At 50.0% G+C, this 21,854-nt stretch overlaps 1 protein-coding gene across 1 annotated transcript; it reads left to right on the plus strand.

The window, feature by feature from the left end:
- Positions 1–10,762: 10,762 nt before the first annotated feature.
- LOC136174012 (proteoglycan 3-like) lies at positions 10,763–14,222 on the plus strand. Its single transcript, XM_065943790.1, has 5 exons — positions 10,763–10,823; positions 11,259–11,557; positions 12,036–12,167; positions 13,314–13,425; positions 14,164–14,222. The coding sequence occupies exons 1-5, from the start codon at positions 10,763–10,765 to the stop codon at positions 14,220–14,222; spliced, it is 663 nt and encodes a 220-aa protein (XP_065799862.1).
- Positions 14,223–21,854: the final 7,632 nt, after the last annotated feature.

The raw sequence follows: 21,854 nt of genomic DNA on the forward strand, positions 1-21,854 counted from the left end.
GGTCCCCACGTGGTGGAGGAGAAAGTGGTCTCTCCCGGGGTCGCCCGCTCCTTCAGCCCCGGTGTGGTCTGCGCCTCAGGTGTCGGGCCCTCTTTAACGTTCTCGCAGCCGTCTGTGGGTGAGTCCAAGGGTCCCCGCTGCTTCTCAGACAGCTCCCAGCTCTCTCCTTCCCTAGAGAGTCGCTGTCATCCTTACAGCCGGTCCTCGGTCCTTGGTCCCCTACTTCCGGCTCTGCAACTTGGGGCAGATGTAGTTTTTCATCAGAGGAAATCTTCTCAGCCTTCAGCTTTTCTTTCTCCACTTGACTCCTTTCCATTGTCTGTGGGATCGGAGTCACAGAGCCACCTTCCTCCCTGGCCACCCCCGGATTCAGGATCTCTGCATGTAAAGAGGCAGGGACTCTAGAGCTGGACTTGCAGAGACTCCTCAGGGCAGCTGCGTGTCTGCAGTCTTGCCCCACTGCGACATTCTCAGCGCTGTCCTTTCTGCAAGATGCAAACGATGACCACATCTTTTGCCGTGAGATCGCTGAGTGTTCTGGGCTAAGCATTTTCTGTGCATTATGTCCTTCAATCCTCATAACATCCCCATGAGGTATGTGTGAGGTGCATCCAAATCTCAAACGAAGAAAGTTAGTAGATGATGGAACGAGTATCAGCCCTTCAACTACCTGAGCCTAAGTTCATGCTCTTAACCATCAGACCCTCAGGTGGGAGCCTGGGTTCTCCTGGGGTCTGTGTGGGATGGGGGTTGTGACTCCATTCAGTCAGTTCAGTCGCTCAGTCGTGTCTGACTTTTTGCGATCCCATGGACTGCAGCGCACTAGGCCTTCCTGCCCATCACCAACTCCCAGAGCTTGCTCAAACTCATGTCCATTGAGTCAGTGATGCCATCCAACCATCTCATCCTCTGTCATCCCCTTCTCCTCCTGCCTTCAATCTTTCCCAGCATCAGGGTCTTTTCAGGTGAGTATATTCTTCCCATCAGGTGGCCAAAGTACTGGAGTTTCAGCTTCAAAATCAATCCTTCCAATGAACATTCAGGACGAATATCCTTTAGGATGGACTGGTTGAATCTCCTTGCAGTCCAAGGGACTCTCAAGAGTCTTCTCCCACACCACAGTTCGAAAGTATCAATTCTTCTGTGCTCAGCTTTCTTTATAGTCCAACTCTCACATCCATACATGACTATTGGAAAAACCATAGCCTTGACTAGACAGACCTTGGTTGGCAAGGTAATGTCTCTGCTTTTTAATAAGCCATTTAGGTTGATCATAACTTTCTTTCAAAGAGTAAGCATCTTTTAATTTCATGGTTGCAATAACCATCTGCAGTGATCCCCAAAATAAAGTCTGTCACTGTTTCTCCATCTATTTGCCGTGAAGTGATGGGATCAGATGCCATGATCTTAGTTTTCTGAATGTTGAGCTTTAAGCCAACTTTTTCACTCTCCTCTTTCACTTTCATCAAGAGGCTCTTTAGTTCTTCTTCAATTTCTGCTTTTCAGAGTGGTGTCATCTGCATCTGTTCAGTTCAGTTCACTTGCTCAGTTGTGTCTGACTCTTTGTGGCCCCAGAGACTGCAGCACACCAGGCCTCCCTGTCCATCACCAACTCCTGGAGTTTACTCAAACTCATGTCCATTGAGTCGGTCATGCCATACAACCATCTTATCCTCTGTCGTCCCCTTCTCCTCCCGCCTTCAATCTTTCCCAGCATCAGGGTCTTTTCAAATGAGTCAGTTCTTCGCATCTGCATATCTGAGGTTATTGATATTCCTCCGGGCAGTCCTGATTCCAGCTTGTGTTTCATCCAGTCCAGCATTTCTTATGATGTACTCTGTATATGAGTTAAATAAGTAGGGTGACAATATATAGCCTTGACGTACTCCTTTTCCTATTTGGAACCAGTCTGTTGTTCCACGTCCAGTTCTAACTGTTGCTTCCTGATCTGCGTACAGATTTCTCAAGAGGCAGGTCAGGTGGCCTGGTATTCCTATCTCTTGAAGAATTTTCCACAGTTTTTTGTGATCCACATAGTAAAAGGCTTTGGTGTAGTCAGTAAAGCAGAAATAGATGTTTTTCTGGAACTCTCTTGCTTTTGCAATAGTCCAACGGAAATTGGTAATTTGATCTCTGGTTCCTCTGCCTTTTCTGAATCCCGCTTGAGCATCTGGAAGTTCACGGTTCATGTACTGTTGAAGCCTGACTTGGAGAATTTTGAGAATTACTTTACTAGTGTGTGAGATGAGTGTAATTGTGCGATAGTGTGAGCATTTTTTGTCATTGCCTTTCTTTGGGATTGGAATGGAAACTGACCTTTTCCAGTCCTGGGGCCACAGCTGAGTTTTCCAAATTTTCTGGCATATTGAGTGAGGCACTTTCACAGCATCGTCTTTTAGGATTTGACAGAGCTCAGCAGGAATTCCGTCACCTCCACTAGCTTTGTTCATAGTGATGCTTCCTAAGGCCCACTTGACTTCAATTCCAGAATGTATGGCTCAAGGTGAGTGATCACACCATCTTGATTATCTGGGTCATGATGATCTTTTTGTACAGTTCTTCTGTGTGTTCTTGCCACCTCTTCTTAACATCTTCTGCTTGTGTTAGGTCCATAACTTTTCTGTCCTTTATTGAGCCCATGTTTGCATAAAATGTTCCCTCGGTATCTCTCATTTTCTTGAAGAGATCTCTAATCTTTGCTATTCTATTATTTTCCTCTATTTCTTTGCATTGATCATAGAGGAAGACTTTCTTATCTCTCCTTGCTATTCTTTGGAACTCTGCATTCAAATGGGTGTATCATTCCTTTTCTCTTTGCTTTTTGCTTCTCTTCTTTTCATAGCTATTTGTAAGGCCTCCTCGGACACCATTTTGCCTTTCTTTTTCTTAGGGATGGTCTTGCTCCCTGTCTCCTGTACAAAGTCACGAACCTCCATCCATAGTTTTTCAGGGACTCTGTCTAGCAGATACAATCCCTTGAATCTATTTGCAACTTCCACTGTGTAATCATAAGGGATTTGATTTAGGTCATACCTGAATGGTCTAGTGGTTTTCCCTACTTTCTTTAAGTCTGAATTTGGTGATAAGGATTTCATAAGCTAAACCACAGTCAGCTCATGGACTTGTTTTTGCTGACTGTATAGAGCGTCTCCATTTTTGGCTGAAAAGAACTTAATCAGTCTGATTTCAGTGTTGACCATCTGGTGATGTCCATTTGTAGAGTCTTCTCTTGTGTTTTTGAAAGAGGGTGTTTGCTATGACCAGTGCATTCTCTTGGCAAAACCCTATTGGCCTTTTGCTCTGCTTCATTCGATACTACAAGGCCAAATTTGCCAGTCAATCCAGGTGTTTCTTGACTTCCTACTTTTGCATTCCAGTCCCCTGTAATGAAAAGGACATCTTTTTTGGGTGTTAGTTCTAAAAGGTCTTGTGGATCTTCATAGAGCCGTTCAACTTCAGCTTCTTCAGTGTTATTGGTTGGGGCGTAGACTTGGATTACAGTGATATTGAATGGTTTGACTTGGAAACGAGCAGAGATCATTCTGTAGTTTTTGAGATTGCATCCAAGGACTGCATTTTGGACTCTTTTGTTGACTATGAAGACGATTCTATTTCGTCTAAGGGATTCCTGCCCGCAGTAGTAGATATAATGGTCATGCGAGTTAAATTCACCCATTCCAGTCCATTTTAGTTTGCTGATTCCTAAAATGTCAATGTTCACTCTTGCCATCTCCTGTTTGACCCCTTCCAATTTTCCTTGATTCATGGACCTAACATTCCAGGCCCCTGTGTCATATTGCTCTTTACAGCATCGAACTGTGCTTCCATCACCATCACATCCGCCACTGGTAGCACCCGCAAGGCACGCACCCTGTAATGGTATGTCCTATGGAAACAGCATGTGGGCCCCTTCCTCTGTCTGTAAGAAGGCCCATGGACCCCACACTACAGTCTCCTTCAGAGTGATAACTTCCAGTCCTTTTTATGGAACAGATTAGGGTCGGGAGGCATGATCTTTACAAGGCAGAAATCTCTTGAGGGGGCTAAGCAGAGAAGATCAATGTCTGGAAGGAAAAGAAATCAGTTTCAGGAAAACACTTTATTGCTGGGGGTGGGAGGGGCCAGCTGGAGGCTGCCCGGAAGGTCCAGCTCGGTAGGAAGAGTGGAGCAGGAGGCTGAGCCACAGTGAGCGACTGCAGGGCCTCCTGTGAAGACAGAGCCGGAAGGGCTCTCAGCCTCTTGTTCCCTGACTCAGCCCCAGGAGGGTCTTTCCCTCCCCGCCCCACAGCGCAGTGGAGATGAGTCTAGAGACCCAGGAGGCCCGTCCTCTGGAGGTCTGGCTCTGGGAAACTAGCACCATCCCCCCAGGCTTGCTGACAGTCACCCCCTCTCCCATTTTCCCTTGGGGGCCCAGGGTCACACATCCAACTGCTGCCCTAGGGAAGGCCGGCCTCCAGGGACGCAAATTCCAGGCCCTGAGGCAGGCTAGTGAAGGGTGTCCAGTGACCCCAGAGGAAATGGGAGGGAAGGAGGGGACAGGGGCCTGGGGCGAAGGGAAGCAGGTGGGCAGCGCTGGCCTGTCCCTGCCTGCTGCTCCTGCTGCCTGCCCGGCATCAACCCTTAAACAGGGGCTGGACCATGCTGGACACTTGCTGGTCACCTGCGATTGAGACCCAAGCGATGGTCCTCCTCACATTTTCTGCGTCCCAGGGACACACGCATCCCTCTGGCTCTAAGGAGAGGAGGGCAGGACGCCACCCCGTCCTACAGATGAGGAACCAGGCTTGTCCTCCTGCCCAGGTCGTACAGACCGTCAGAGACCAAGCGGGACTTCCACACATGTATCCTGATCCTAAATGTTTGGTGGGACTTCCCCGGTCCCGTCTCCAGTCTTCAAGGTGGACTCTCAATGCACTGTACTTGCATCTCCATGTCTGAGGACATTTTCTCCCACAAACAGCTATTGCCTTAATGTGCCTGGATATTAGCAAGTCCCTGGAAACAGTCCACGGCTTCCAGGAGTGGGTGTGTGTAGAATTGCAGTCTTGTGCTCCTGAGTGGAATAATTCTGGGGCATGTCCCGGGCACCGCTTCCCAGAGTTTCCCAGCAGGAGTAACTTGCAGCTATCCGCTGAGGAAGGTGGCTTTATCACACACAGTGTACTGGCTGCCTTCTCTTCCCTGTATGACCCCTCCTCTGAGTTCCAGCATCTCCCAAATATTCTACTTGCTCAAATCCTGTTTCAGGGTCTATATCTGGGGACTCAACATAAGTCAAACTGCTATTAAACTATGTACAACTCTGTGTAAGATCTCAAATATGATCAGACACAGCTTCAGGAACATGAGGATGATTGCAATATAAGCACAAAGTGAAATTCGCTCAGTTGTGTTTGACTATTTTCGATCCCATGGATTGCAGCCTGCCAGGTTCCTCTGTCCATGGAATTCTCCAGGCAAGAATACTGGAGTGGGTTGTCATTTCCTTCTCCAGTGAACACAAAAGAATCTGCTAGTTATTTCTGCTTTCTGTGCCTCTGTAAAGCACCCCCTGAGAGGGTGAGTGCATACATGCGTGCTAAGGCACATCCCTCATATCCAACTCTCTGTGACCCCATGGACTGTAGCCGGTCAGACTCCTCCATCCATGGGATTCTCCAGGCAGGAATCCTGAACTGGGTTGACATGGCCTCCTCCAGGGGATGGTCCCAACCCAGCGACTGAACCCATGTCTCTTATGTCTCCTGCATGGCAGGTGGTTTCTTTACCACTAGCGCCCCCTGGGAAAGCCCTAGCTGTGGCAGGCTCCTTCAAGGATGGCCTTGTGTGATCAGTAACTATTGTCCCTTTGACAGAACCAGGTTAGAGAAGTTGTGACCTGGTTTGTGCCCAGGCTGAGCATCTGAATGTGACCCATGGAGGGATGCAAGGATCTCCAGAGCATGTGCTTTCAGGCAGTAGGATTTCATGACTTGAAGTGTTGGCTGCTTCCTGGACATGATCAGAAGTGATTCAACATGGAGGGGAGGCAGGACAGTGCCTTCTACTATTTTTTTTTCTCTTTTCCATTTTTTTTAAAAGGCATTTGCTTACGGCTGTGCTTGTCTTCGTTTCTGAACTCAGGCTTTCTCTTGTTGCAGCAAGTGAGGCCTACCCTCTAGTTGCAGCTCACAGGCTGGATTGCCTCAAGGCACGTGGGATCTTCCCACACCAGGGACTGAATCACTGTCCCTTGCATTTCAAGGCAGATTCTTATGCACTGGATAGTCCCACGACCTCTAACCTTGTGTTCACCTTGGGAAACAGGATTCCAACCACACTCGGGTGGATGGAGTCCACTCCCAGTTGAGGACGGAGGGTCTCCTAAACTCCCTCTGCTGGTGGGTGGGGGTGGTGAGGAGAAAGTAAGGTGTCAATGCTGTGAAGCCCTTTTCTCCAAAACTCCTCAAATTCAGAGAAGTACAGAAGGTCCCAGGGTCTTACAGGCAAAGGAAAAGCTTCACTTAAACATTATTTCATTTTTTATGTGTTTGATTTGGCTGTGTTGCATCTTCTGTGGGGCTCCAGGCATCTCTAGCTATGGCCCCTGGTCTCTAGAGCTCACGGGCTCAGTACCTGAGCCTCGCAGGCTCTGTTCACGGCAGCAAGTGAGATCTAATTCCCTGACCAGGGATGGAACCCAGGCCCCTGATTTGGGAGCTTGGAGTCTTAGTCACTGTGTCACCAGGGAAGTCCCACCCCAGGGTCTTAAGAAGCAAATCAAGAACCTTAATATTTTGACTGTGGCCCCGATAGGAGAGGTTACTTACTTAAGTTTGCAGAGTCAGTTGAACAAATTAAGAAATCAAACTGAGGTCCGTTGTAACTGCTGTTGTCTTGATTTCAATAACAGAGGTTTTCCGACACAACTTACGGGTTCAGCTCTGAGCTGGGTGCAGAGTTTTTGCTACTGTCTTTGGGGACTTTGTGTTCTGGGGAGCCATTGCTTCTCTTTGTTCTGGAATTAATAATAAAGAGTAACAAAGTCCCTCATTTATTAAGCATGAAATATGTGCTGCCCTCTGAGACTTTGTGCTAAGGGAAACTTCATCTTTTTCCTCACAAATCTCTTCTACTGGCGGTGTGTTTGTGGCAGATGTGTGACTTCTACCTTTGGGGGTTAAAGTCAACAAGGAGGCATCTGAGCTCCTGGAAAGATTCTGGATAGTGATGTGGGCTCCATCACATGGTGCATTTCCTCCGTGACAATTTCCCGCGCAGTCTATGATACAGTGCAGGGGACAGGATGCATCTTAAAGCTCCTTAAGATAAATCTTAAATACAATGAGAGGACAGGCCTTATATCCCCAGAGATGGGCTTGCGTGTCCTTCCCCCTGCAAAATGATTCTAACCAAACTCTGGGCAACTCAGCTGGTGTCTTAAACTAGAATCCCTGGAGTTCCCTACATCATCCTGAAATCCCCAGAGCGGGACCTCAACCAACTCTCAGTGCTTACTGGTTGACTAGGGGACAGTTGGGTCCTTGCTTCCTGACAAAGGCTACCCCCAAACCCACATGCCACGTACTGTCCTCAGAGCTCTACTGGAGTGGAACTCAGTAGAGGTAGGCCCTTTCATCAGCCTTGGTTTGTGGATGGGAATATTGAGAGCCAGAGTGGCTGACTCTGGAGTGGTGATTGCATTCTACATCAGAGCACACTGCCTTCTGCATGATGTGGGGCTGGACAGACTTCACAGAAGGGGCAGAGTTGAAACCCCTTCGAACAGAGATACAAACAGTGAGCAGGGTAGGTGGGGTTTCATGGATGCTGAAAAGGTAGGCACCATTAGCTAATTGGGGTAACACAGTTGAGCGAATCAAGGACAGCAAGGACATGAGAGTCAGACACTAGGGTCAGACATGCGCCTTCGAACTTGCTGTGTGGACTTGGGCAAGTTACTTAACCTCTCTGATGGATCTGTCGACTAAAATGGCAGTGTCTAATGCCCTCAGGTGAATGTAAGGATTAAGTAAGTAGGATAAGGATGCTAAAGCCTTAATGAAGCACAGAGTTGGGATGGTGGTGGAGCTTCAGAGATGTTATGTGCAGACTTCGGCCCCAGGGTTAAGACTCCGAGCTTCCCCTGCAGGGAGTGTGGGTTTGATCCATGTTTGGGGAACTAAGACTTCACCTGCATTGTGGCAAGGCCTAAAAATCTGTGTCCAGTTTCACACCAGACAGACATCACTGTGATGACTGAGGGGGTCCCTGAAGTCACAGGGATGTCTTTGCCCATGGTCAGTCTAAGGGAGTGTCCGGCCAGAGGGATGGGCATCCAGGGGAGTAGGCCAAGGGAAGGCAGGCAGATAAGGAGCCAGAAGGCCTGTCTCTGACTTGTCGTGTGGTCCTAGGTGATTATTTCAGCTCTCTGAAAGGCCGTTTTCGAATGTGTGAAACAGGACATTTACATAAATCAGCCTTGAAAGCCTATCATGGTGCTGATTCCCAACACCAGCCGATGTTACTGATCATCCCAACTGCTGAGTGAAATGGTGTCCTTGGCCTGGGCCCGGGACTGGGAGAATAATGGAGGGGTGGGGTGGGTGGCCCTCCACTCCTCCTCCAAGAGAAGTCTCCAGTGTGAAATCCAGGGACCAGGTTTTCCCTCTCTGGAATTGACTAATCCCCCCAACCGCCAAGTCAGGTAGATAAGCTGAGGGTCTGGTCCATTGGCCCCGTGAGATAACGGCTGAGACTGTTAGTCTGCAATCAGCCCAGAAGTGACCTCTCAGACACTTCTCCATTTGCAGGGCCCCGGGGAGAGCAGAGGCCAGGCAAGAAGGCCTAGGTGACCCATCCCTGGTGCCCTGAGCACTAGGCTGGAATCCAAAGTACAAAAATATCCTGCCCAGCTAGGATACCCCAGAGTGGAGGCACCACCCTGACCAGTCCATGCGCTCTGGGCAGTGATGTCTGCAAAATCAAGCCTCAGCCCTGCTGGCCCCTTCTGGATTGCAATTAATGTGGCTGGATTGATGTGATGTGATTGATGAATATCTTGACATTTTGTTTATCATGGTACTTTTGCATTGATTCTGACTTTTTTTTTTTGTTTGTTTTTTTTGATTCTTTTTGATTCTGACTTTTAAGAAAGATTGTACGAAATGTTTATTTATCTTGACTACTGAATTCTTTAGTGTCCCATTAAACTCTGCCACTGAGCTGCGTGCCTCACTTGCTGCCCCAGGTGGCGCCCGTGGGGGCTCCTGGATTGGAAGGGAAGCGTGGCCCACAGAGAACTGGAATGACTCAGGACGAAGGTCTCCACTCCAGCTGCTGTTTCCTTATGAGAAGATTTGCTTCTATGCTGGACACCAAGGTCTGAACTAGGTCAGTGAACCTCAGCAGAGGCAGTTTTGCTTTCTAGAGGACATTTGGAAATGTGTGGAGACATATCAGAGTGACTTAACACTTCTAAACTTTCTACAAAACATAGGACAGCCACTCCGCCAATCCCTATCAAAGAATGATTTGACTCCCAACAATCATTGTGCAAAGGCTGAGAACCTTGATTGACAGCCACAGTGTAAAGGAAACAGCATACATTTTTCATCTTAAAGATGAGAAAGAAATAGGCAGAGAGGAGAGGGAGAAACATGAAGAGAGTGAAGAAGGGAAAGAGGAGGAGAGACAGACAGAGACACACAGAGACAAGATTTTGAGCCTTAGAGGCTTGGTAATCCCAATCCCCCACGTTCTGCACAACCTTGGCAAGTCACCTGCCCTCTCTGAATCTCATTCTTCACATCAGTTAGTCAGGTTAATTGCACACTCTCGCGGGACCGAGGTCAGGAAGGTGAGGATTCAGGAAGGTAATGCACATGTAGCCTGCACACATGGTCCACACAAGTGCTCAGGAGGGCTGGGATTCCCCTTAGCCTGCCCCCTGCTCCCCCCAGTCTCCCTGCTCCCTGGGATCCTCAAGGCATTTGCTGGAACACTGACCCAGGGAAGGCTGCTCCTGGGACTGGATAGGACAGTTTAGACCTGGACCCTTTAGTGGCACTAATAAGAATTCAGTCTGGACAGTAGTCATGGGGGGCTTCTGGAGAATACTAGGGTGTTTGGGCATCCGTGTCCAAACAGGAGGCAGGTCCCTGACGTCCCAGCAGTGTGCAGGGCCCAAGGGTGGGAGGACTGAGCCAACCTCTTATCAGCCCACTTTCCAACCGCCCGAGCCTGGGGCAATCCTCCTGGCCTCTTCCCACTTCCCCAAAGCCCAGTATAAGGGCAGCTTCTGTGCGCCAACAGCCAGAGGCACTGAGAGTGGAGGCTTCAGACTCTCAGGAGGTAAGTGCTCCCTCGGCTTCCCCGGGAGGACAGGTCCGGGCTCTATATGGGAAACACCAGGGATTGTGGTCCTCTGCACCATGATGAGCCCTGTCCTCCCCCTTCTTCCCCAGTGTGTCTGACTCTGGCGCTGAAGGTGAGCACGCCTGTTCCTCTAGGGGTGACGGTCTGAGCTGAGTGCTGTCCCAGGGAGCCGAGAGGCACTCTCAGGGAAAGGGGCTCTTGTCCTTCAGCTCCTGGCCTCATGTTCATCCCCTGATCCTCCAGCTCGGGGTCTGTTCTCTGGGGGACAAGGAAGCTCTCTCGCTTGCCCTTTAATCTATCAGTTAAGCAGACACTGCCTCTCCACTGTGTTCCAGGGGCCGTGCAGACACGAGGAAGTCCCAGGAGGGAACGTGGAGCTGTGTGTCTGTCACAAGACTGCAGGGACATGAGAGGCTGCCTGCTCCTGCCCCTTCTCCTGCTGGGGACAGTTTCTGCTCTCTACCTGGGTGAGTCCTCCCCTCCCCTTCTCATCTGTTCTCCTTTCTTCTTTCCTGCATTCCTTTTTTGCTCCTATGGGTCCAAGGCCACAGCCCCTCTTCAGTTGCCCCAGCCCATCTCTAGTTAGATTTCTCCTGGACCCAGAGTTGTGACCTGAACTTTCCCTCAGGGCTCCTTTGCCAGGAAAAACACCCACTGCGAAGACGAGGGCTTCTCACAAGTCTCACTCCCAAGTTACCTGCACATGGTGTCAGCCAGCTTCAGGGTCTCATGCAATTGTGTGTGTGATGCAAGAATTCTGGCTCATCCAACCCCCAAGGGATCTTCCCAGTCTTTGGTCCCAGAGGGAATCCCTAGGAGAACACAGTGGAGCCATCAGAGCTGTCCGTGGTCCTGGAGGGAGGTGGTACCTTGTCTAACGGTGAGCCATATCTTCTTTGCAGAGAAGGATGCCCTGCATCTGGGTGGTCTGGAGACAAAGGCAGACCTGAGCCAGGATCTGGAAGGCTCAGGGGGGCAGGAAGGTACGCTGGCCCTGAGTGGTGAGGTGCTTGAGTCAGGGGCACAGGAGGTTGAGGACGCCCATGACGATGAGTTGGACTCAGAGTTATACCCAGATGATTTAGACAAGGACGTGCAGTGCCCCAAGGAAGAGGAAACAGTGCGACTTCTGGGCAGTCCTGAGTGTGAGAGCTGCCGCTTCAGGATGGTGGTGACCCCCAGGACGTTTAACGGAGCTCAGGTATATGGCACCAAGGCTGCTTTGGGGACCAGGGATGCAGAGACAGGATTGGATTCAATGTTCTGTTTCTCATTACTTAGATTAATGGTTCTCTTAGCCTAATATGCATCAGAAATGAAAGCGAATGAAAGAAAGTGCGGCTGCCCAGTCGTGTCTGACTCTGAGACCCCATGACAGTAGGCTATCAGGGTCCTCTATCCATGGAATTTTCCAGGCAAGAACACTGGAGTGGGTTGCCACTTCCTTCGGAAGGGGATCTTCCCGACCCAGGGATCAAACCCAGGTCTCCTGCATTGCAGGAGGATTCTTTACCAGCTGAGCTACCAGGAAAGTCCACATAAAGGCACAAGAGATGGGATTCAGGGGGAGCAGTAGATACCTGATTTCTGATTTGCAAAGGGATGTGGGGTCTGTCCTGGAGGCTCAGGCATTTAACAAGAAATCAGTGAATTTTCTCTCCCGCCTATTCTCTCTGCAGACAGTCTGCAGGAGGTGCTACCGAGGTAACCTCGCCTCCATCCACAACCTCAGTGTTAACACTCTCATCCATCGCTTGGCCATAAGGACCAACCAAGTGCAGGTTTGGATCGGAGGCTTCATCAGAGGTTGGGTAAGTGAGGGGCCAATGTCCAGGAAGAGGAAGCCTTTTCTTTCTGTCCTTTATAAAAAATGTTGGTTTAATACTTGGGAAGTCAATCCCCTATCTTTTACAGCCTTTTTCATTTATTCATACTTGGCTGCACCCAGGCTTTCTCTAGGTGTGGCTGGGGCACTCTCTCCCTGGGGGAAAGGGTTTCTTCTTGAGGTGGCGTTGCTTGTTGGGGTGCACAGAATCAAGAGCCCTGGCTCAGCAGTGGGAGCACAAGTGGGTGCTCTGTGTCACATGGGATCTTCCAGGAACAGGGATCGAACCCATGGCCCCTGCATGGGCAGGCAGCTTCTTCACCACTGGACCACCAGGGAAGGCCCGGGGGGTGGTGCTTCTGATTGCCTCAAGGCCCACCTGCTCCCACCAAGACCCATCCTGGCCCCTGAAGCTGGCTTGTACTGACCTAGGAGAGGTGATGACTGAGCGCTTCTCTTCCTCACCCATGTTCAGTGGCTTCATGCTTGCAGCTTGAAATCTGCCACAGTGGATGCATTTACACCAGAGAAATGGACAACTATTATAAATCAGGATTCTTTCTTTCCTCTGCCTCTCATCTTCCACCAAAGCTGGCTGTGACATGTCTATCAGCCCATCACTGGAGGCAGGAGGTAGAGTTCAGACTCAGCTCTGCGCGTTACTGGCTGAACGACGGCCTCTTAGTTCAGAGTCCTCATCTCTAAGTGGGTCCTTCTCTCAGAGTGACCTTGGGGACTGTGTCAGAATAAGTTCTGTTACATTTGCTGCTCACGTGTGGTTCAAGGACCAGCAGTATCAACATCACCTGGCACTTGTTGAAATATAGGATCTCGGGCCCCACCCCAGACCTCCTGAATCAGAATCCACATTTCCAGCAGATCCCTAGGAGGTGTGTCTGCTCAGTGAAGTTTGGGAAGCCTCCTCTGTGTGGGAGCTGGGAGTGATGTTTGCTCTTCCATGTCATTGCCTGACAACCCTGGGGGGTGGGTCTGTGTGGTGGGGTCCTAGCCAGGTGACACAGTGAGAGGAGATTATAGACAGTGTCCAGAGAGATGCTCAGGGGACTTTCAGGAGCCCCAGCCTCTGTGTTCCTGGACCTCCTCTCTCTGACCCAGCCTCTCTCTTCTCTAGTGTCTGTGGAAGAAGTATTGCTGGATTGATGGGAGTTCTTGGAATTTTACAAACTGGGCCCGTTGGCAACCTACGTTTGGGAATGGCCACTGCATAGCCCTGAGTACCACAGGTGAGGGGCCAGGGGCCCAGACAAGGCAGGGAGGTGGACTTGCACACACGTCCCCGTGAGCTGCACACACACGCCTCCCCTCCTAGAGAACCCCGCCCTGTGTGTGAGCAGGGCTGGGGAGCAGGGATCCTCAGAGCCCCAGTGAGGTGTCCTGGACGGGGCTGGGGGCTCTCTCTGTCCTCCAGACTCAGCGAGGCTCCTTCCCTTCCTCTGACGGGACGGTGACAAGGAGCGAGTGTGGGACAGATGGGAGGGACACTCGGGAATGGGAGGTGTGGCCGAGGGACACGGGAAAGACGTGGGAACTAGGGCCAGCTGACAGATGAGTCCCCAGCTCCCAATAGCACGGCTGCCTGACGTGCGGGACTTTAGAACGGGGGAGGCCATGCGGGCTGGGGTCAGATGGCCGAGGTCCACATCTGGCTCCTGCCACTTGTCTGCTGAGATCAGGGTGGGTTATCAGTCCCCCGAGCCTCAGTGTTCCCATCTGTGAAATGGGAGTGATGACAGCCCTGACCTCGTGGAGTCACTGTGAGGGTGAAAGCACAGTCCATAGGGAGCACTTAGCACTCTGCCTCTGCAAGGGAGGCGATCAGTGAAGGTGGCCAGCTGGGACATGGGGAGACATACGGCCCTCAGCTTGGTAGGAAGAGGTGAGCTGTGAGGCACATGGGACTGGGGTGGGGTACACAGGCCACACAGGTGGGCAACTGACATCGCTGTGCTCTCTGCCCCCAGGGGGTCGCTGGCGACGAGCTCAGTGCAATCGGCAGCTGCCTTTCGTCTGCTCCTACTAAGCCAGAGACGGGAAACCCTGCCTCCTTGCTCCCTGGCCTGCCCTGTCTCTCCCTTCACCCCCTTGCCCCCAGCCTCCCCACATCATAAAGCCTCGTTCTCACAGCATCTCCTGACTGGTTTCTTCATTGCACACTTTGGAGGAGTCCCCTGGGTTGGAAAATCCTGGAAGCTCTCATTCGGCCTTTCCTGGGAAAGATTGAGGGCAGGCAGAGAAGGGGATGACAGAGGATGGGATGCTTGGATGGCATCACTGACTCAACTGACATGGGTTTGAATAAGATCCAGGTGTTGGTGATGGACAGGGAGTCCTGGCGTGCTGCACTCCACGGGGTCGCAAAGAGTTGGACACGACTGAGCGACTGAACTGAACTGAAGTGTTGTTCCATGTCCAGTTCTAACTGTTGCTCCCTGACCTCCATACAGACGAGTCAAGAGGCAGGTCAGGTGGTCTGGTATTCGCATCTCTTGAAAAATCTTTCACAGTTTGTTGTGATCCACACAAAGGCTTTGGCATAGTCAGTGAAGCAGAAGTAGATGTTTTTCTGGAACTCTCTTGCTTTTGTGATGATCCAGTGGATGATGGCAATTTGATCTCTGGTTCCTCTGCCTTTTCTAAATCCAGTCATAGTTCTTGGAGAATTTTGAGCATTAATTTCCTAGTGTCTGAGATGAGTGCATTTGTGCAGTAGTTTGAGCATTCTTTGTCATTGCCTTTTTTTGGGATTGGAATGAAAACTGACCTTTTTCAGTTGTGTGGTCACTGCTGAGTTTTCCAAACTTGCTGGCACTTTCACAGCATCATCTTTTAGGATTTGAAAGAGCTCAACTGGAATTCCATCACCTCCACTAGCTTTGTTTGTAGTGATGCTCCCTAAGGTCCACTTGACTTCTCATTCCAGGATGTCTGGCTCTAGCTGAGTGATCATACCATCGTTATTATCTAGGTCATGAAGATCTTTTTTGTACAGTTCTGTGTATTCTTGCCACCTCTTAATATCTTATTCTTCTGTTAGGTCGTTACAATTTCTGTCCTTTATTGTGCCCATCTTTGCATGAAATGTTCCCTTGGTATCTCCAATTTTCTTGAAGAGATCTCTAGTCTTTCCCATTCTGTTCTTTTCCTGTATTTCTTTGCACTGATCACAGAGGAAAGCCGTCTTCTCTATCCTTGCTATTCTTTGGAACTCTGCATTCAGATAGGTACATCTTTCCTTTTCTCCTTTGCCTTTTGCTTCTCTTTTTTTCACAGTTATTTGTAAGGTCTCCTCAGACAACCATTCTGTCCTTTTGCATTTCTTTTTCTTGGGGATGGTCTTGATCCCTGTCTCCTATACAATGTCACAATCCTCCATCAACAGTTCTTCAGGCACTCTGTGTATCACATGCAATGCCTTGATTCTATTTCTCACTTCCACCATATAATAATAAGGAATTTGATTTAGGTCATACCTGAATGGTCTAGTGGTTTTCCCTACTTTCTTTCATTTAAGTCTGAATTTGGTGATAAGAAGTTCATGATCTGAACCACAGTCAGCTCCTGGTCTTGATATTGCTGGCTGTATAGAGCTTCTCCATCTTGGCTGCAAAGAATATAATCAGTCTGATTTCAGTGTTGACCATCTGGTGATGTCCATTTGTAGAGTCTTCTCTTGTGTTGTTGAAAGAGGGTGTTTGCTATGACCAGTGCGTTCTCTTGGCAAAACCCTATTGGCCTTTTGCTCTGCTTCATTCGATACTACAAGGCCAAATTTGCCAGTCAATCCAGGTGTTTCTTGACTTCCTACTTTTGCATTCCAGTCCCCTGTAATGAAAAGGACATCTTTTTTGGGTGTTAGTTCTAAAAGGTCTTGTGGATCTTCATAGAGCCGTTCAACTTCAGCTTCTTCAGTGTTATTGGTTGGGGCGTAGACTTGGATTACAGTGATATTGAATGGTTTGACTTGGAAACGAGCAGAGATCATTCTGTAGTTTTTGAGATTGCATCCAAGTACTGCATTTTGGACTCTTTTGTTGACTATGAAGACGATTCTATTTCGTCTAAGGGATTCCTGCCCGCAGTAGTAGATATAATGGTCATGCGAGTTAAATTCACCCATTCCAGTCCATTTTAGTTTGCTGATTCCTAAAATGTCAATGTTCACTCTTGCCATCTCCTGTTTGACCCCTTCCAATTTGCCTTGATTTAAAGACCTAACATTCCAGGCTCCTGTGCCATATTGCTCTTTACAGCATCAAACTGTGCTTCCATCACCATCACATCCGCCACTGGTAGCACCCGCAAGGCACGCACCCTGTAATGGTATGTCCTATGGAAACAGCATGTGGGCCCCTTCCTCTGTCTGTAAGAAGGCCCATGGACCCCACACTACAGTCTCCTTCAGAGTGATAACTTCCAATCCTTTTTATGGAACAGATTAGGGTCGGGAGGCATGATCTTTACAAGGCAGAAATCACTTGAGGGGGGCTAAGCAGAGAAGATCAATGTCTGGAAGGAAAAGAAATCAGTTTCAGGAAAACACTTTATTGCTGGGGATGGGAGGGGCCAGCTGGAGGCTGCCCGGAAGGTCCAGCTCGGTAGGAAGAGTGGAGCAGGAGGCTGAGCCACAGTGAGCGACTGCAGGGCCTCCTGTGAAGACAGAGCCGGAAGGGCTCTCAGCCTCTTGCTCCCCGACTCAGCCCCAGGAGGGTCTTTCCCTCCCCGCCCCACAGCGCAGTGGAGATGAGTCTAGAGACCCAGGAGGCCCGTCCTCTGGAGGTCTGGCTCTGGGAAACTAGCACCATCCCCCCAGGCTTGCTGACAGTCACCCCCTCTCCCATTTTCCCTTGGGGGCCCAGGGTCACACATCCAACTGCTGCCCTAGGGAAGGCCGGCCTCCAGGGACGCAAATTCCAGGCCCTGAGGCAGGCTAGTGAAGGGTGTCCAGTGACCCCAGAGGAGGCGGGAGGGAAGGAGGGGGCTGGGGCCTGGGGCGAAGGGAAGCAGGTGGGCAGCGCTGGCCTGTCCCTGCCTGCTGCTCCTGCTGCCTGCCCGGCATCAACCCTTAAACAGGGGCTGGACCATGCTGGACACTTGCTGGTCACCTGCGATTGAGACCCAAGCGATGGTCCTCCTCACATTTTCTGCGTCCCAGGGACACACGCATCCCTCTGGCTCTAAGGAGAGGAGGGCAGGACGCCACCCCATCCTACAGATGAGGAACCAGGCTTGTCCTCCTGCCCAGGTCGTACAGACCGTCAGAGACCAAGCGGGCCTTCCACACGTGTATCCTGATCCTAAACGTTTGGTGGGACTTCCCCGGTCCCGTCTCCAGTCTTCAAGGTGGACTCTCAATGCACTGTACTTGCATCTCCATGTCTGAGGACATTTTCTCCCACAAACAGCTATTGCCTTAATGTGCCTGGATATTAGCAAGTCCCTGGAAACAGTCCACGGCTTCCAGGAGTGGGTGTGTGTAGAATTGCAGTCTTGTGCTCCTGAGTGGAATAATTCTGGGGCATGTCCCGGGCACCGCTTCCCAGAGTTTCCCAGCAGGAGTAACTTGCAGCTATCCGCTGAGGAAGGTGGCTTTATCACACACAGTGTACTGGCTGCCTTCTCTTCCCTGTATGACCCCTCCTCTGAGTTCCAGCATCTCCCAAATATTCTACTTGCTCAAATCCTGTTTCAGGGTCTATATCTGGGGACTCAACATAAGTCAAACTGCTATTAAACTATGTACAACTCTGTGTAAGATCTCAAATATGATCAGACACAGCTTCAGGAACATAAGGATGATTGCAATATAAGCACAAAGTGAAATTCGCTCAGTTGTGTTTGACTATTTTTGACCCCATGGATTGCAGCCTGCCAGGTTCCTCAGTCCATGGAACTCTCCAGGCAAGAATACTGGAGTGGGTTGTCATTTCCTTCTCCAGTGAACACAAAAGAATCTGCTAGTTATTTCTGCTTCTTGTGCCTCTGTAAGGCACTCCCCTGATATGGTGAGTGCATACATATGTGCTAAGGCACATCCCTCATATCCAACTCTCTGTGACCCCATGGACTGTAGCCGGTCAGACTCCTCCATCCATGGGATTCTCCAGGCAGGAATCCTGAACTGGGTTGACATGGCCTCCTCCAGGGGATGGTCCCAACCCAGCGACTGAACCCATGTCTCTTATGTCTCCTGCATGGCAGGTGGTTTCTTTACCACTAGCGCCCCCTGGGAAAGACCTAGTTGTGGCAGGCTCCTTCAAGGATGGCCTTGTGTGATCAGCAACTATTGTCCCTTTGACAGAACCAGGTTAGAGAAGTTGTGACCTGGTTTGTGCCCAGGCTGAGCATCTGAATGTGACCCATGGAGGGATGCAAGGATCTCCAGAGCATGTGCTTTCAGGCAGTAGGATTTCATGACTTGAAGTGTTGGCTGCTTCCTGGACATGATCAGAAGTGATACAACATGGAGGGGAGGCAGGATAGTGTCTTCTATGTTTTATTTTCTTTTCCGTTTTTTTAAAGGCATTTGCTTATGGCTGTGCTACTCTTGGTTGCTGAACGCAGCCTTTCTCTAGTTGCAACAAGTGAGGACTACTCTTTAGTTGCAGCTCACAGGCTGGATTGCCTCAAGGCATGTGGGATCCTCCCAGACCAGGGATTGAATCACTGTTCCTTGCACTGCAAGGCGGATTCTTATGCACTGGATAGCCCCAAGTCCTCTACCCTTGTGTTCACCTTGGGAAACAGAATTCCAACCATGCTGGGGCTGATGGAATCCAGTCCAAGGTGAGGACAGAGGGCGTCCTAAGCTCCCTCTGCTGGGGTGTGGGGGCATTGAGCAGAAAGTAAGGCATCAATGCCGTGAAGGTGTTTTCCCCAGAACTCCTCAAATTCAGAGAAGTACAGAAGGTCCCAGGGTCTTACAGGCAAAGGAAAAACCACACTTAAGCATTATATCATTTTTTATGTATTTGATTTGGCTGCGCTGCGTCTTCCTTGGAGCTCAAAGTCTTCTCTAGATGTGGCCCCTGGTCTCTAGAGCTCACGGGCTCAGTAGCTGAGTCTTGCAGGCTCTGTTTATGGCAGCTAGTGGGATCTAATTCGCTGACCAGGGATGGAACCCAGGCCCCTGATTTGGGAGCTTGGAGTCTTAGCCACTGTGTCACCAGGGAAGTCCCACCCCAGGGTCTTAAGAAGCAAATCAAGAACCTTAATGTTTTGACTGTGGCCCCGATAGGAGAGGTTACTTACTCAAGTTTGCAGAGTCAGTTGAACAAATTAAGAAATCAAACTGAGGTCCGTTGTAACTGCTGTTGTCTGGATTTCAATAACGGAGTTATTCCGACACAACTTACGGGTTCGGCTCTGTGCTGGGTGCAGAGTTTTCGCTACTTTCTTTAGGGACTTTGTGTTCTGGGGAGGCATTGCTTCTCTTTGTTCTGGAATTAATAATAAAGAGTAACAAAGTCCCTCATTTATTAAGCACTAAATATGTGCTGGCCTCTGAGGCTTTGTGTGAAGAGAGACTTCATCTTTTTCCTCACAAATCTCTTCTGCTGGCAGTGTGTTTGTGGCAGATGTGTGACTTCTACCTTTGGGGGTTAAAGTCAATAAAGATGCATTTGTGTTCCTGGAAAAATTCTGGATTGTGACAATGGCTCCATCACCTGGTGTGTTTCCTCTGTGACAGTTCCCCATGCAGTCTATGCTACAGTGCAGGGGACAGGATGCATCTTAAAGCTCCTTAAGATAAATCTTAAATACAATGAGAGGACTGGCCTTATATCCCCAGAGATGGGCTTGCGTGTCCTTCCCCCTTGCAAATTGATGCTAACTAAGCTCTGGGCAACTTAGCTGGTAACTTAAAACAGAATCCCTGGAGTTCCCTACATCATCCTGAAATCCACAGAGCGGGACCTCAACCAACTCTTGGTGTTTACTGGTTGACTAGGGGGACAGTTGGGTCCTTGTTTCCTGACAAAGGCTACCCCCAAGTCCACATGCCACATACTGTCCTCAGAGCTCTACTGGAGTGGAACTCCGTAGAGGTAGGTTCTTTCATCAGCCTTGGTTTGTGGATGGGAATATTGAGAGCCAGAGTGGCTGACTCTGGAGGGGTGATTGCATTCTACATCAGAGCACACTGCCTTCTGCATGATGTGGAGCTGGACAGACTTCACACAAGGGGCAGAGTTGAAACCCCTTCGAACAGAGATGCAAACAGTGAGCAGGGTAGGTGGGGTTTCATGGATGCTGAAAAGGTAGGCACCATTAGCTAATCGGGGTAACACAGTTGAGCGAATCAAGGACAGCAAGGACATGAGAGTCAGACACTAGGGTCAGACATGCGCCTTCGAACTTGCTGTGTGGACTTGGGCAAGTTACTTAACCTCTCTGATGGATCTGTCGACTAAAATGGCAGTGTCTAATGCCCTCAGGTGAATGTAAGGATTAAGTAAGTAGGATAAGGATGCTAAAGCCTTAATGAAGCACAGAGTTGGGATGGTGGTGGAGCTTCAGAAATGTTATGTGCAGACTTCCAGCCCCATGGTTGACTCTGAACTTCCCCTGCAGGGAGTGTGGGTTTGATCCTTGGTTGGGGAACTAAGACTCCGCCTACATCGTGGCAAGGCCTAGAAAGCTGTGTCCAGTTTCACACTGGAGAGGCATCACCGTGATGACTGAGGGGGTCCCTGAAGTCACAGGGATGTCTTTGCCCAGGGTCAGCCTAGGGGAGGGGCCAACCAGAGGGATGGGCATCCAGGGAGAGAGGGCAAGGGCAGGCAGGCAGATAAGGATTCAGAAGGCCTGTCTCTGACTGTGGTCCTGGGCGACTTATTTCAGCTCTCTGAGAGGCCGTTTCCGAATGTGTGAAATAGGACGTTTACATGAAACAGCCCTGAAAGCCTATCATGGTGCTGGTTCCCAACACCAGCTGATGTTACTGGTCGTCCCAACTGCTGAGTGAAATGGTGTCCTTGACCTGGGCCTGGGACTGGGAGGATAATGGAGGGGTGGGGTGGGTGGCCCTCCACTCCTCCTCCAAGGGAAGTCTCCAGTTTGAAATCCAGGGACCAGGTTTTCCCTCTCTGGAATTGACCAATCCCCCAAACCCCCAAGTTAGATAGATAAGCTGAGGTTCGGGTCCGTTAGCCCCGGGAGATAATGGCTGAGACCGTTACTCTGCAATCAGCCCAGAAATGACCTCTCAGACACTTCTCCATTTGCAGGGCCCCGGGGAGAGCAGAGGCCAGGCAAGAAGGCCTGGATGATCCATCCCTCATGCCCTGAGCACTGGGCTGGAATCCAAGGTACAAAAATATCCTGCCCAGCTAGGATACCCCAGAGTGGAGGCAACACTCTGATGTGTCCACAGGCTCTGGATCGTGATGTCTGGCAAAATCAGCCTCAGCCCTTGCTGGCCCTGGCTGGATTGCAGTGAATGTGGCTGGAACTTGATTGATGAACGTCTGACATTTTGTTCATCATGGTACTTTTGCATTGATTCTGACTTTTAAGAAAGATTGTACGAATTGTTTATTTATCTTGACTACTGAATTCTTTAGTGTCCCATTAAACTCTGCCACTGAGCTGCGTGCCTCACTTGCTGCCCCAGGTGGCGCCCGTGGGGGCTCCTGGATTGGAAGGGAAGCGT

The sequence above is a fragment of the Muntiacus reevesi genome, chromosome 9 (assembly GCF_963930625.1).
Source record: "Muntiacus reevesi chromosome 9, mMunRee1.1, whole genome shotgun sequence".
Lineage (NCBI taxonomy): Eukaryota > Metazoa > Chordata > Mammalia > Artiodactyla > Cervidae > Muntiacus > Muntiacus reevesi.

What these genes read in the sequence shown, in the direction of transcription:
- LOC136174012 (XM_065943790.1), top strand. Translation starts at nt 10,763, where the DNA reads ATGAGAGGCTGCCTGCTCCTGCCCCTTCTCCTGCTGGGGACAGTTTCT. An exon ending in AGTTTCTGCTCTCTACCTGG is followed by an intron (nt 10,824 to 11,258) that starts GTGAGTCCTCCC and finishes TCTTCTTTGCAG; the next exon opens with AGAAGGATGCCCTGCATCTG. An exon ending in CATAGCCCTGAGTACCACAG is followed by an intron (nt 13,426 to 14,163) that starts GTGAGGGGCCAG and finishes CTCTGCCCCCAG; the next exon opens with GGGGTCGCTGGCGACGAGCT.